This window comes from Vicugna pacos, chromosome 17, assembly GCF_048564905.1.
Source record: "Vicugna pacos chromosome 17, VicPac4, whole genome shotgun sequence".
Lineage (NCBI taxonomy): Eukaryota > Metazoa > Chordata > Mammalia > Artiodactyla > Camelidae > Vicugna > Vicugna pacos.
Window position 1 is genome coordinate 3,828,852 of NC_133003.1, and position 16,877 is coordinate 3,845,728.

Sequence of the window (16,877 nt, forward strand, 5' to 3'; positions counted from 1 at the left end):
TTAAAATAACAAACAAAACATTTCACATTGTGAGCTATGACACACATACAGAGAAGGGTATAAAGCATCCCTAAATCGCACTCAGAAGACAGGAAACATGGCTGATGCCCAGCAGTGTGTCCTTCCCACTGGCAGTAAGCCCTCCCTGTCCGCAGGGGGCATCTGCTCCTCTGTGGCTCATGGTAACCATGTCCTTGCTTTTTGTTATATTTTCACACTCAATATATGCATCTAAAAAAAGAGGGTTTAATTTTAGAATGCAGGGAATTGAAATCACCCCATATGCATTCATTTTATCACAGCATTGAGTTTGTGAGCTTCATTCACATACAGCAATAAAATGTTCAACTGTATTTCACTATAACAATACATTATATGAATATACTGCAGTTTATTAACCCATTCTACTGTTGCAGAACCCTCGGCTGTGTGTCTGACTCCAATCAGTCAAATAGGAACTGTAACAGATATTTTAATAGAGGTATTTTATTTTATTTATTTCAAACAGCTGTATTTAGGTGCAATTGTTATACAATTGATGTACATATTGAATGTATACAATTTGATGGGTTTGGACATATGCATACACTCATGAAACCCTCACCAACAATCAAGGTATTAGATATTTCCATTACCTCCAAAAGTTTCATTGTGCCTTTTTGTTGTTGCCATTGTAAGAACCCTTAGTAGAAGACAAACACTCTGAATGAGTTTTTAAGTGCTCAATACAATATTCTTAACTATTGGATCTCTAGAATATATTCACCTTGCATAACTGAAACTTGATACTCATTGGCAGAGAGTTCCCCATTCCCCCTCCCCAGCAGTCACTGTCTAGCACCATTCTACACTCTGCTTCTACGAGTTTTACTAGAGTCTTCATAGAAGTGGAGTCACGCAGTATCCACCCTTCTGTGACTGGCTTATTTCACTAAGCATAATGTCCCCTGGGTTCACTCATGTAGGGGAGACATTTGAAAACACAGAATTGGTTAAACAAACAACAGAGGACTAAAACGGCAAAAAGCAAACAGTGAGGCAACAGAGAAGTGGAAATTACAAGGAGCAGCTGTCACCTCTGGAGCTTGAGAAACGAAATGAAGGGGTTGGGGTTTCAGAACCTAGAAGCTTAGATGTCAGGGTTGGTTCACAGAGTGTAGAAGGAAACTGCAGATGAGAACCAAAGGGAGGGCTCTGCGGGCAATTATAAAATTGTGTCCTAGGCAAGAGGAAACACCCAGGCTTTACAGAAATTATGCACATGGCTCTGTGTTGATGGTAATTTCTGGGACCCAAAGCACCACTAATATCCACCAGACAGCTTGGAGCTCTATCATACAGGTGATAAGTGACATTCTGGGCTGAGACTGTCTTTCAGTGGACTCAGTGTGACCATGGATCTAACCTGTGGTTACTGAACATATAATGGTAATAAACACACTAAAAAAGTGGTATGATCCACGCATGATCTCTGCAGACTGGGGAGTGAGGGAGGACTGCTATGGGAGGAAGAGGCAAGTGGAAGCCCTGAGACCTCCCTGGGATGGTCTGGTAGGCAGAATTCTAATCAATCTTTCAGGCCTTTGCCACCTGCTGTACATAGACTCTAAAATCTCCTCACCTTGAGTGTGGGCAGGACCAGTGAAGATGATGGAATATCATTCTCATTAGATTACTAATCAGTTAACTGAGTTAATGAAAAGGGAAACTATCCTAGGTGAACTAGACATAATCAGGTGAACTCTTCAGAAGTTTGAGCATCAGAGAGATGCTGCCTTGCAGATGTAGCCCCTGCGAGTTTTATAGCTGCGAGGAAATGAGTTCTGCTAATAGCCACATGAGCTGGAAAGAGGACCCCAAGCCTTAAATGGGATGCCAAACTTTTTGATACCATGATTTCAGCCATGAGAGACCTTGAGCAGAGTACCCCGCTGTGCCAAGCCCAGATTCCTGACATGCCTAGCTGTCAGATAATAAATGAGTATTACGGTGCCAAGTGTGTGGTACATTGTTACTCAGCAGTAGAAAACTAATGCAAATAGAAAAGCAAAAGTAATGCCAACATTCGACAGGTAGTTTGCAGAGGGTAGTGTGAAGATTTGAAAAATTCAGGGCTTGTTGTCTTTATCAATCTTCCTTTAATCACCTGTTTGCTCTGTGCAGAAGGACGCAGATATTGGAGTATGCAGTAGTTTATTGAAACTTAATCAAATGGGGACTCTAATTGCAATTTTTATTCCACATCTGGTATATTTACTGGAGAAAATACAGAAACATTCTTCGAACTGTTCTTTGAATTTTAACAAGAACACGCATGGCTTTGACTGTGCTGACAACAATGGCATTCCTCGGAATGCTTCAAAGACTATACAAGTGGTTTTCAGTATATTTAATCATTTTTGCCCAGAAGTGGAACAACTTCATAAAACACATATCAAATCTGACCTTTTGTACACTCTTAGGTATAAAATGGGAATTCCCATGAAATAATGAACATAAAGAATTCTTTTTAAAAACATTTCTAAATGGAACCCAGTTGTATATAAAAAGAATAATACAGCATGACCAATTTGGTATTATCCCAGATATGCAAAGTTTGACTTTAGAAAATGAATCAGCATAACACACAAACAGATTAAAAAATAAAAAAATATATAACTTCAGTAAATGCATAAGAACATCTGATAAAATTCAAAATCATTTTATGATACAAAACCAAAAGCAAAACCCCCCTTCCCAAGCTAGAAATAGAACTTTCTTAATCTGATGGAAGATATTAGCAAGAAAATCCATAACAAACAGTGTAATTAATGATGAAATAGTGAACATTTTCCATTTTTTTGTTTAAGAACAAGACAAACAGGCCTACCATGACTATTCCTATTCAATATGAAATGGATGGCCTTCTCAAATAATTATTAGGATTAATAGAGTTTAGCAAGTTGGTTAACTATTATGTCCATACACAAAATTCAATATACAGAGTATATTATATATACAGAATATATTGCCTACAATGTCAATACATAGAAATAAATATATATCATGTCAATATACTGTAACCAAATGTTTTTCTATATACCAAGAAGAAATAGTAGGTAATTACCTGTTTAAACACACACCATTTACAATAGCATAACAAATCAAATATTTAGAAATAAAACTAACAATAGCTAAAAGAATTCTCTAGGAAGAAATATGATAAAATTTAAAGAGGGACATTTGAAAAGGCCTAAATTAAATAGGGAGTAACACTAAAATTCCAGATTGAAAGACTCAATATTATAAATATATTAATTCTCCCTTAAGTGACAATATATCAGTTCAATCAAGATTCCATCAAGATTGAAGATTTGATATAATATATCAAGATTCAATATAATCTCAATAAAAATACTAATTTTTTTCATGGAATTTGCAATTTATATGGAAATGCAAAAGGCCAAGAAACCAAAAATGCTTTTGAAGAACAAATTGTTCCATCCCATTTCCTCAACAGCTATGTCATTCTTTTAATGGTTGTCCCCTGCCCCCTGCCCTCCTGTCTCGATGGTATTCTACATAGAATTGAATGATGAATGTGAACCAGCACATGCTGAAGAGAATTACTCAGAGGTGCAGGCAGGAGCAGCTGTACCTGATGTTGTAGCATCATGGCCACAATCTCGCATGTTGGCATTCTTCTAACAAAAATCCTAAAATTATAGTTTTGTCACCCATTATTAAGAAATATAGTAATGTCCATGACGTCCACTAAGACACGTGAATTCTGTACAGTCATGGCTTGAATTTTTGTTTCCCCAAAGTTTTCTAGGCTGATCCAGTTGAAAACATATTTGAACAGAATCTAAAGCTCAAGTTGTGCATCAGTTCTGGGTCCACATCTCCATCTTCATACAGTGGAGATGAAGTGGACACAGTTAAGATGCCTCCCTGAGGAAGTTTTGCTTTCAAACTTTTCACTTGCAGAGAGAGAATGACTCCTATCAGAAATAGTGCCATTTCTCTAGTAATCAAATGTGTTGCTTGGTTTAGGAAAAGTCTATAGAGAATTTTGAGTTTACCTAATAACACAGGAAGATTTGAAGCTCAAATGAGAAAACTGTTCCTGAAAATTAGTGAAAAAAGACAAAATTCTACCAAAATTCTAAAATCTTCTTGAACAAAGAACTTAATGATGGGCTCCTACTATGAAGTGAGGATTTAAAAGAGCAGAGGGCACAATTCAGTGAACTATGGAATGGTCAGTAAAACTTGTGGTGCAAAGCACAAGGGGACATGGTCTGGAATGGACAATATCCTTGCTATTTAGTTTACTTTAATTAATATTAGAGTCATGCTCTAACAGGAACATTTTATGTAATCATCATAACATTGTCTGGTATTAGATATAATTAGTAAGGTATTAAAATGCATTTGTGACTGCACTTATTAAAATTAGAGGTAACTTCATACCTCCTACATAATGGTATATGAAATAACTATTTATTGGCCCTTCATGTTATTCAGAGGGCATGACACTACAAAAGGAAATATTTTCTCCAGAGGTCAAAGGGTTTAGTGTCACCCAGACCATATTATCCCTCTTCAAAGATACTGTTCCCTTCCTTCCTTGCATCTCACTTACCATGATTAATCTGGGCAGCACAAGCTTTGTTGCCCACTTTGGAATCCTGGGGGCAGGCAGAGAGTCCTCACAAGGGTATGCAGTTTGGTTTGGAAAACTTCAGTCTGATTTATAGCCAGGCCAGACCTTGTTTTCAAATTCTGCTCAGAACCTCTAAAATTTTGATAGCTTTATTTTATCTTATTGTTTTAAAATTTTAATATTAATTTAAACATTTTAATTTCCATCACACAGGAAGGTATAAAAAGTAATCTATCACAACCTACATAGCTACTACACACAAATTTAGTAAAACAGTTGCCATTTTTGTTTCAGATTAAAAAAAAAAACACTGAACAGTGGAGACCTATTTCTTTACAACTTATTTTTTTCACACCGTTTATTCATGTCAAGACCACTCATTCATTTTTAACTGCTGTGTAGTATTCCAGTGTATAAATATACTTAGGTTCACATAACCATGCTCCTTTTGATGAATTAATGCCTTTTTTCCACATTATAATTTCTTTATTATAATGAGCCTGCTGGGACCTGCTTGCCTATATACATATGGGATAATTTACTAGCTATTGTCTAGTAGAAATGCATATTTTCAATGTAAGATTTTGCCAACTGAGTGGTTTAATTTTTTTGAAACAATCATAAATTTTACAGAAATATTTCAAGCACAGTATAAATTTATTTTTCTCAGACTATTTGAAATTGCCATTTGATTTTCCATCACCTTGAATAATGCTTTTTCTTGTACTTCTTACAAATAAGAATGTTCATCTACATTGTCATATATATATATGTATGTACACACACACACACACACACACTATAACCATCATCGCTAACATTGAGACATTAATATCATCTAATCCTCCGACCCCTTCAAGATTCACCAACTGTCCCCACATAACCATTATAACAAAAGAATACACTGAAGGGAATGCAAAATGGTACAGCCACTTTGGAAAACAGTCTGGTGGTTTCCCATGCAACCCTGCAATCATGCACATTGATGTTTACTCAAATGAAATAAAAACTTACATCCACAAAAACTTTGGTACATATATAGCAACTTTATTCATAATTGCCAAAACTTGGATGCAACCAAGATGTCCTTCATAGGTGAATGGATAAATAAACTGTGGTACAATATTGAGACAATGGAATATTATACAGTGGTAAAAAGAAATGTGTTATGAAGACATGAAAAGACATGGAGGACTCTTAAATGCATATGACTAAGTGGTTGAAGCCAATCTGAAAGGGCTGTATATTATATAATACTTTACTCCCCATTAACATTTATAAGCATCCAATTCTTTCCGTTTCAAAATATATTTTTTATTATTTCTTAGGAAAGAAAATTTTTATTTCATATAGACAGCTAAATTTTATATGATTTTGAAGTCTAATTTAAAAATGTATTCTAAATTATCTGAGCATATTTTTAGATTATTAGTGTTCACAAAACCTTACTGAACCCTCTAATTAATTTTAACATATTCTTACATACTTGCGGTCATAAATCCCTTCTACATTTATAAGACAAGTAGTCCAAAAAGCTTTTGAAGATTCTAATCATATACCTACTTATTAAAAGTATCCTTCAAATATGTTTATGATCAATATTCTCCTTCTAATGTAGACTGCATAATATGACATACATTTTAATTTAGCCAAATTGAAACAAAGTATATGAACTATAGATATATTTTGTTTGTAGAAACTGAAGGTATACATTTAAATTTCTTAAAGTATATTTTCTGCACTGTGAGGATTTTAGTTTTCCTGTGCTTCTATCTAACCCATATAAATATTTTGCCTTACTTTAGAAATAATTTAATTCTTAAGATTTTGGTGATACGGACTGCTTGCCTTTATTTAATTTTATCTCCTTGATTCAGGTTACAGATTCCACTCACCTTCCAGTTCACATACCAACAATAAAGAGAAGAGAATATCACAGTAGAATCCTCTTTCCAACAAAGGTACTTGATTAAGTTAAAAAGTTAGCAGGTCTTTGAAAACTGACAGTTTGGTTTTGATCTTTAACACCTTCCTTCTTTCCTTCCTTCCTTCCTTCCTTCCTTCCTTCCTTCCTTCCTTCCTCCCTTCATTTTCTGTTGGAGACTTCTGGTTAAACATAGCAGACTCAAAAATGCATACTTTTTAATGAAACCCACTAAACCAATAAAAAGTATAGGCAAGTAAGTCAACATAATTTTGGAAGATGGAAGAGGCTGAGTGAGGGGTTATGAGGGCTGGGAAATCTGCATGTCAAGTGCTTAGAGAGGGCTTGCCAAAATGTCAAAAGACAATTAGTATCTCAGAAGCCTAGAAGGATTCAGGGATGAGGGGTACTAAGTCCTTCCGGAGGCAGGGGTGTAGTGCAGGAAACAGGGGAGTAAACTGAGGATATGAATAAAAGCAAGATGCTCCCATGTACATACAGTGCCCATAGCAGGGACTGCAGTCTGTCCACTTTACAGATGAGGAAACAGAGACACAAAGAAGGGGAGAAAATTTACCAACTAGCATTTGGAAGTACCAGATTTTGTTATAATTTATGTATTGCTAATATATGACAACAATAATTTCAGGTCAGAGAGGCATGGTACAGAAATAGAAAATCCATGGTGGATTGCCCACTTGTTGACAATTCTGGGAAGACATCTGGAGTTTTAGCTATCAGAGTTTCAGTTAGAAATTTCAGGGTGCCTTCTGTCTCGAAGGTATAATACAGCCTGCTTCATAGGAGTGTTCCAATCCCTGGAGAACATTATTTTTTATTGATAGTAGAAAGTGAAATACATAATTTGCTCTAGAGATAACATTTTGAAATTATTCTTTCTTTTTAATGAAGGGATAGAAACCATGTTAATTTTGTTAACCCTCTTCAATAAAAATATTTTACACAGGCAATTCTGAATCCATTCATTCTTAAGGAATTATTTGAAGAATTTATCAATGTACAATTTTTAAAAATCAAGATATATCAGCAAAAATAAAGCCCAGGCTTTATTTATTTGGTTCCAAGTAGTGTTAATGAATAGTTGATCACCACTAAATAATTCTCCTCCTCCTCCTCATTCTCTTCCCACTTCCCATCTTGGGAAAATTGGGATCACTTTAATTTCCAATTATGAAGTGATTAGAGGCAAGCATCCTAAGCGGTGGTGAGAAAGTAGGGAGCTGATTTTCTTGCATATAAAATGATATTTAGGGTAGGGTGAATAAAAGGAATCACCAGAATAACAATTTTAATGTTATTTATTTGTTTATTTTTTAAAGTGTAGTCAGTTACAATGTGTCAATTTCTGGTGTACAGCACAAAGTCCTAGTCATGAATACATAAATACATAATTGTTTCATAATTTTTTTCAATAAAGTTTATCAGAAGATTTTGAATATAGTTCCCTATGCTATAGAGAAGAAGATTGTTTTTAATCTTTTTTTATATACAGTGGTTAATATTTTCAAATATCAAACTCCCCAACTTATCCATTCCCATCCACTTTCCACAGTAAAAATAAAATCATTTACTACATATATGAGTGTTATTTAACATCAACATGGATATGCAAATTGTATATGCATACACGTATCAAGACAATATGGGTAACTATTACACATCAGTCCAAAAGTGAACTGTAAAAGCTACCAGAAGCATTTATGGACACATTTATATGGAACTTCTTTCCCCTTAAGTAGAATCCTGGGTGCAGGATATCTAGGGGTAGAATTTGTAGGCTTAAATTAATTTTTCAAATGCGTAAGTACCATTGAAACAATCCACCATTGATATAAGAGCTCCTGCTTCTCAGTATCATCCAAAATAGGCAGCATTGTTCTCCTAGTTATCATGGATCTAGATGTTTTTTGCAATAAGTCTAAATAGAAATGTGTTCTTTGGGTTTCCTTGGGTATTTCTCAAGCAAATTGTTGCCCATTGATTCACCAACCAGAGCTCAGGAGGTCTCAATGAGACAAATATGCACCACACGCACTATGGAAGCCCAGGTGTTATTTCATGGTTCTAATTGGTGAGTCCAATGCACCAATTGAACCTGGGTAAACTGTTTTCTTCATCACAGTAGTCAGCTGCTGATTTATCAATTCACTGTTTTTGTACCTATAGACTTGACAAGCTGGTACCCAACATTGGCAACAGTGGTTTGTAATTAGATTTAGATGGTTTAAGAAATGATTTTATTTGGATACAAACTTCATAATATCTAATTCAATCTATAAAGCATTTCAAAGGCTGCAAGTATGATATCAACACAATGGCAGACCTGGAGTCTTCTGACCCTCTCTCCCACTATGGATGCCCTAAACGGACGTCTAAACAAGAAGCACAATTCTGTGATTGATATCTTAAAAAAATAGTGTCGATTTATCAGTGCCCAGATGTTGGAGTGTAAGTGGACTTCTAGCTCACCCAGTCCCATGTATACAACAAGATATGTATCCACTTACCCACACATTTGCTCAAGATACCTGCTGATCGTTGGTGGAACATCTCTTATTTCAAAAGACAGAAAGAGTCCTGACAAAATCTGGTAGGAGAAAATAGACAAGTAGAACATCAAACAGTCCAGGCCCTGATATTTGGTGGGGGTCGGGGACAGCAAAATGGGAGATGCTCTTTTACTGGGAAACATGTAATGGACAAGATAACAGGGATCGAAGGGGATCCCTTGAGGCTGAGAGGAGTGCACAGCAGATGCTTAGCTGTGAGAAGTGAAAGGGACCAGCACAATATAGGCCAGAAATCCATCCCGAGAACTTGACTCGAGCTGGCAATGGTGAGCTAGGAATGGCTGCTAAAGCTGAGGGAGAAGGCTAAGGCTGATGGCACAGAAGCAGTCTAACTGGTTGGAGTGTGCTGTTGGCTGTAGATGGTGCTCTGTACAGAACAGAACTGCTGGTAACCGCAGATCAAAAACCAACACTCCTCGTGGGCCTGATGGTGAATATCTAGGTATCCTATGGCCATAGCTACTGTCTGTGCTGGTCCCGGGCTCAATGTGACATTTTCTGAATAGAGGAGAAGGAGGGCTCAAACATCTGTCATCATTCTGCTTCAAGTGTTCTGGGGGAAGATGGGGAAAAGTAGAATCCAGAGCCAGATAATCTGCAACTTCATCAGCAGGACTGAGATAAGGTTTGGAGTCCCAGACAGAGGGTGTGGATTTGCTCTGCTGTTGTCTTTGTGGTCCCTCACATCTCAGAGGAGAGAACAAGGAGCAGGGTGCTTGTGCACAGCAGGGGAAGGGGAAGACTTTCCATCAGGCTTGCTTAACAGGAAAATGCAACAAATGGGGATGATGCTGACCTGGTACATCCCTGATGATCCAGATGAGGGACTGCAGGGTGATTGCACCAGGCCTTAGGGCCTGATTTTATTAGACTGTTTTCACTGGTGGTTGTGTGGCCAGAGAACCTGTGGGTCACCAGAGTAGGGTGCTGACCTTCCCGTGGCGAAAGCAAGGGTAAGGGCACTGTCAAGAAAGAGTATTGGAAAATGTCCAACTCCACAGATCACATACTGCAGCCCAGAGAATGCTTGGTAGCCACAATTCCAGCCAAAAAGGAGTAGGCTCTGACACAGTCAAAGCTGTGATAAACACCTAGCCAAAACGAGGCTCTGCTAAATGACAAGAGTGAGTGACCATCACAAAATTATGCAGGCAATCAAAGAAACAAGAGGCAATGCTCACAGAAGCATCAATCCATACCCAAAGCAGTCCTAACGGCAATATTAGGAACTGTGCATGACATAGATAGAAAAGCTGACACTTCAAACATGCCCTTCAACTCTGAAAGAGATAACTGATGATCTTTAAGCCAGAGAGACATAGAGATGTAATCAAATGCAAAAGAAGAACCATCCCTGATTAAAAAAGAGAGAAAGCCCCTTAAAGAATGAGCAATGAATTAGAACCATAACTCCAAAAGAACCTTACTTGAAAAAGGAGGTGAGAAAAACACTGAAGGAACAAGAAAGGCTATGAATAAAAATGCAGAATACTATAAAATGAAAACAGCAACTCTAAAGAGGAGCCAAATATTACCAGGAAATGCAATGGATGAGGTAACTGCCTTGCTAAAAACGGTCAAATCAGACTAGAAAATGCAGAGGAACAAAGAATTGTCTCAGAACAAAGGATAAGGGAAATCACACAATCAGAATGTGACATAGAGAAGCAAGTGAAAACTAATGGAAGCCATGCATTTCAAACCTGGGATAATAAGAAGTATGCCATTCTATGAAATATAGGGGTCCCAGATGGAAAAGAAAGAGAAAAGGATTTGGAAAAGGGGACTGAAGAAATTAGACTGAACATTTCCTAAACTGAAGAAAGAATCAGCTCTCCCAATACAGGAAACACAGTGGGACCCAAAGAAGATAAACACCAAGAGACCTACAAAAAGACATGCTGTCATGAAAAGGACCCAATTTCATGATAAAGAAATGATTGTAAGTGCACCAAAATTAAAACAAGTGAGTCACAAGAGAACCTCCGTCAGGCATTCAGCAGATTTTTCAATACAAACTTTGCAGGCCAAGGAGGGATTTCATAGAGAGAGTCAAATCCCTGAATGAGAAGAACGTGCAACCTAGCATAACCTATGCCACAAGACAATCCTTTAGAATAACAGGAGAGACCAAGGGTTTCACAGACAAGCAAACATAGAAAGAATTCTGCAATAATAAACATATCCTGCAAGAAAGATTGAGAATTTTAGACCCTGATGAGGAAAGAAGCAGGATGATCTAGAAATGAGAAAACCATTATTGGAAAGGCAATAACGGCAAGAAGTTGCAAGAGAATAAGCATGAAGATGAAAAACACGGCATGAAAATCATTAAGGATGGGAGAGGGAAGCAGGAAAATAGAGATTTGTTTCTGTTCTATTGAGGATGTGTTTGAGATTATATGATAATCTGTTTAAAGACAACAGAGAGAGAAATGGGTTAATGTATTTGAGAAACAGGGTGACCACAGACCAAAACCACACAATAGACTCACAAAAACCAAAAGAAACCAAGGTAATAAAAAAGGAAATACTTAAAAGGCACTCAAGGTGTATTTAAGACACATCGACCCAATATTACTGCTGGCAAATATTTTTCACATATGGTGAATGACATCAGATAATTACAAAAAAGATGCATGCATAAATAAACAAACTGTGAATTTATAGTAACGCAAATGGTACTAACACAAATATCTAGTATTAAAAGAAGGGATAAATACATAGTTTGTGACACACTCTTACATGCCCTACATACAGAATGAATGCATGGCATATTCAGCAATATGAACAGCTTGAATGTCATATAGATATAAAAAAGTTGTAGCACTCAAAAACAGTACTGAGAGAAAACAAACAGCCACTAACCTGTACATTGGGATTGATTTCATTTATATGAAATCCTGATTTGCATATTCCTGACTTCCAATTAAATGGATTCGTACAACATGTGGTAATTAATGTCTGTATAATTTCACTTAAAATGGTTCTCATGTCCATTCATTCATTCACAAAAATTTGCTCCTGAACTGGAAGGAAATATTCAAGAATTTCTTCTTACACATTTTGTTTTAACTTCGTACTTACAAAACACACATGGAAAAATATTCCCTCAATGCATTCCTCAAATTTTGACCGTTCAAAGTTCAATATGTTTCTGAAATAAATTTGCTTGTAAGGGTAAAAGGGGCTAAAATTCCAAAATTATTCCCAACACTAATGAAGGAAAACAGGGAGCAATGGAAAGGGCTCCAGCAACCAGAACAAGATCTCAGGCTGCAATCTCAAGCCCGACTATTTGGGCGACAATAAGTACTAGCTTCACCATGAAACAGCTTCTCATCTGAAAGACAGCTGTCTCTGCCTTTCCCTCTCTGCAGGTGGCTTTTCAGGTAACATGAGATAACATACCTAGCTAAGTATCTGAAATGGTTTGCTCCCTCCATTCAAAAAAAAGACACACACCCATGAAGGCTGAGGTGTAAGGGAGCCTACAGCTCTACAAGTCTCCGTAAGCGCAAAAGACAAAAGGTGGTTGGATCTACTTGAAAAAAATAACTAAATAGCAACACCGTTACCCCGATTCCAGGGAAGATTCTGAGGGATCTCAAGCGAGCACCGGGAGCCTGCACTTGCTTCTCCAAGAACTCCATCTGGGCTGCATACACACTGAGTGCTAAAGCCTTAGAAGGAAACACCCGCAGTCATTGCGCTAAGACAACTAGATGCCTATCTGCTAGTAGGAAAGCTCAGTCGGGCTCAAAAAGGGGCGGTGGCGGGGGGAGCATCAACTTAGGTGGAAAACCAAATGACACTTGAAGGAATCAAGACAGGGATGTTGACTTACCCTTCCAGAAGCGCGAACAGTACCATAGCCGAATTCACTTGGAAACTCCGCGTTTGAAACTTTCCACACCAACACTGCTGCCACTTCATGCTTTGTAGAAAGCTTACACAGGAGAGCACCACTGGCACCGCGGAAGGTGCTGAAGCTAAGCCGTCAGCGGGAAACACAGGTGAGGGGCCTAAACGAGACGATGATTCTGGCTTTCTGCACACACGCCCCTGCCAACCCATTTCCCGACCATGGACGCAACCGTTTTGAACATCTGAAGGAATTGGCGGCTTCACTCGGGGTGGTCAAGGGAAGGCCGCGAGGGGTGCACCCTGGGGCGGGGGCTCAAGTTCCCTTCTTGGGGGTCACGGAGGGCCCCACCGGGCCGTGGCCCAAACGCCCTGAGCCCCTCCCCGACTCCCCGCGCTGAGCGAGGGCCGACCTGGAAGCTGCAGGAGCAAAGCCACAGCAAGAGCGGCCAGGACCTGCCCCAGACTCCGGACGCGCAGAAAACTGGGCAGCTTGGCGGGGGTCGGGGTCTGCGCTGGAATCAGGGTCGAGGGTCCTAGGCCAAGGCCGCGGCTGTGAACGCCTAGGTCGAGTGAGAAGCTGCGCGGGGGTGCGCGGCCGGCACACAGGGTGCGGAAAATCATGACATCACGACACAGGAGCATTCCCCGATGTACCAGAGTTTGCTGTAGGGCGGCCCCACGTCGCACGCCTGCCCGCGGACCATGTCGGAGACCCTGTTCCGTTCCGTCGTCATTGCCGCCGACGCCGCAGCTGCAGCCGCCGACGCCGCAACCGCAACCGCCGCTGCCGCCTCCATGGAAACCGACGCGGACGCCACCGGCGCCGCCAACGCGCTGGGCTGGCCCCTCCGCCGCCGCTCGGCTCAAGCTGCGACAGCCAAAGGGACCTCGTCGCTGCCTGTACAGCCGCCGCCGCTGGCAGGCTGAGGAGGGACAGCGGCGCTCAGAAGAGCCCGGGGAAGCTGGGAAAAACTGCCTCTTGCCTGACTGCTGGCCTGATCAAGGGGCGGGTCGGCGGCCGGGGCAGGGGCGTGGCTGAGGGGGGCACGGAGGCGGGGCCGGGCTGCGTACACGGGGAGTGGCTCCTTCGGCCAGGGGGCGGGGCTGCACACTCAGGGCCAAGACACCTTTGGGAACTGGTATCCCCTCTGATTTGCATTCTCCCCTAAGATTTCTTCCTGACAAACTTGAGCAGTTTTCACAAGAACAGCTCGCTCTGAAGCGACAGCAATGGATGAGATGTCTGTGTTCCCCTGGAATGGGTAGGAGCAGGTGTCCAGGCTGAGGAGTGTGGATGCTTCAGTCTCCCTCCTTGGGGGCTGGCCAAGAGCCCATGGTGTCAGAGCAGGGGAACTGATGAGCTCATAAAGTTCAGATGATCCATCAATGAGGGACAGGAGCCCAGCAGGGAAGCAGACCACTGCTGTGTCCCAGAACCACCCTTCCCCACCATCTGCATAACATTCATCATTGCGTGTGCTGTCCCACCTCTCCAGCCTTTCCATATCAACCAAAATGACATACTCTGATCTATCTGAGACATTGCTTGGCTGTTATCGCTATTTCACTTCGGGACATTGTGCATTTCCCAGTCTCGGAGTTCAGAATCCGAAGCAATAATACAGGATTTGGTTCGGTGAGTGGGTCATTGAGGAGTACGGGATGAGGAATGTGGGATTATAAGTTTCAATATAAGATTTCACTCAGGTGCCTGATATGAAGGAATCCATTTCCTGAAGGGGAAGGGGCAGAGGAGATGCGGGACAGCCTGGGAGGGGCCCCGACAGACTAGTGAGACAGCAAGGGTTCTCTCATGGAAGCCAGGAATCCAGTGTGGCCTTGAATATGCCCCTCATATTGCAGGGACATGGGGATCAGCAGAGGTCACATGACCCTGGGTCAAAACCTAGCCGAAGGCACTGTTTTTGCCCGGAGCCTGTTAGAACAGGGGTGCTGGCATGGCGGTTGCTAGGCGACTTGGAAGATCTTGCTTCTCATGAACCTGTCTCCCTTTCTCTCATCTTGCCTAGATATGGTTTCAGAACCGGAGAGCTCGGCACCCGGAGCAGAGCAGTGGGGCGCCTGCCAAGGCCCGGGCAGAAGACCCCGATGCCAGACCAGCCCCGACTGTCCCATCGGACCAACGGCCCCCGCCCAACATACACCACGGCGCTCATCACTTGCCTCCAACTGATCCACTGGACAGCTTCCGGTCCCTTGCCGCGGCAGCCCCTCCTCTGTCCCCCAGCTTCTTTGTGCCTTGTGCGCCCCCTGGTGGCTGGGTGGGCCAGCCACTCATGCTCCTGGTGCTCCAGCCCACCCCGGCTTGGCAGGGAGTTGAGAACCCTCCACATCCGGGAACAGACCCAAGCGGCACCACAGCAGGGCCGAGTCCAGGAGGGGGTCTCGCACCCGTGCACGCGGCACTCACGCCCTCTGCCCACGGAGGGCCCTGCCCGCACCACAGCCTGCACCCTGGCGCGGCAGCACCCCCTCAGCCTGTCCCCCGCAGCGGTCCTCCACAGACCGGGCAGCATCCGGCTCAGCCGCGCAGCCCCCACGCGGCAATTCTGCAGCCCGAACAGGCCGAGACACACCTGTGGCAGCAGCAGGCCCCATCCGATCAACTCACGTCTCCTCCGCTCCACCCGCAGCCCCAGCCCTCAGGCGCCACAGGCTCAGGGAGCCTCTTAGATGAACTCTTGTCAGACGCCAGCCTTCTGGAAAAGGCACAACCTTTCCTGAGCGACGGCACCCCGGAAGAGGGACTCTGGCCAACCCTGGAAGAACCCCTCAGTGATGACGAATTCCAGGCCCTCCTGGACATGCTGCCAGGCTCACCAGGGCCTCAGGAAAGCCTTTGGTCGAGCCCAATTCAGGCCTCTTTCCCTGGGATGCCGAGCCACGGCTGAGAACAAAGGACGAGGAGCCAGCCACACTCCTAGGGCTCGGCAGCAAGGGCAAGGCGCCCAGACGGCCGGCGCCACTGCGTGGCCTCCCTCAGCCCTGCCGTGCTCCCCGGGCGCTCTCAGGACGCACGGGCACTAGCAGGGGCATCCTCCCTGATGTCGGAAGGGATGCTAGCATGCCAACCAGCAAGAGGATGGCCCAAGTCCTCTTGCCTTAGAGGTGGATTTGTGGGTTCTCTCTGACATTTCCTTGATCCAATAAACCTGGCTTTGAACTCAACGCAAAGTCTTTGGCTCTGTTTTGGTCCCTTTGTAGTCTGGGCCCCAGCATCCATGCCACTCCTCAGAGATTCACCATGTCCCCCGTTGCCTGGGAATGAATGGGAAGGGGGTCGGGGGCCCTTGATAAGAATCCAGCTTCTACTTGCAAACTAGATTCTCTTGGAATTCCTACAACAATGAACCACCGTCACTGGGATTCTGGGAGCAAGAGAGCTTCCATTAGGGCCAGTACAGGGGAGCACCGTTACTCAACACTCCTAGCACTTCTCTTGGTTCCCAGATTATAGCCAGATTATTCTCAGCAGGGCTCCAATTAACCAAGGTGCTGGGGATATCAGGCAGGCAATCAATCTCTCTCTCTCGCTCACGCCCTCCATCCCTACCTAACTCAATTGCGTGTCTCCTTCTGCCTCTCTCTTGTTCTCACTCTCTCTCTCTCTCTCCCCCTTTCTTATGGTCTCTTGGCCACAAATACTTACAGCGCACACACACACACACACACACACACAAACACACAAGCATCGTTTGAACCAAGTGCTGGTAGAATTCGACTCATCCCCAATTGTTGCTGAAGAAGCTTGCAGTCTCCATCTCAGTGCACATGGATGAGTCTCTTGAACAAGGGTGGCAAAACAGTACACTAAAGATGGCCCATT

General features: G+C 42.3%; 1 protein-coding gene across 1 annotated transcript in view; it reads right to left on the reverse strand.

Annotated features, from left to right (window-relative positions):
- Positions 1-13,672, reverse strand: part of LOC140686647 (serine/threonine-protein kinase Nek10-like) — a 133,941-nt gene extending 120,269 nt beyond the window's left edge. The window contains 1 exon segment of the mRNA XM_072940850.1: positions 13,441-13,672. Within this exon segment, the coding sequence (XP_072796951.1) occupies positions 13,441-13,672 (232 nt within the window).
- Between the last annotated feature and the right edge of the window lie 3,205 nt (positions 13,673-16,877).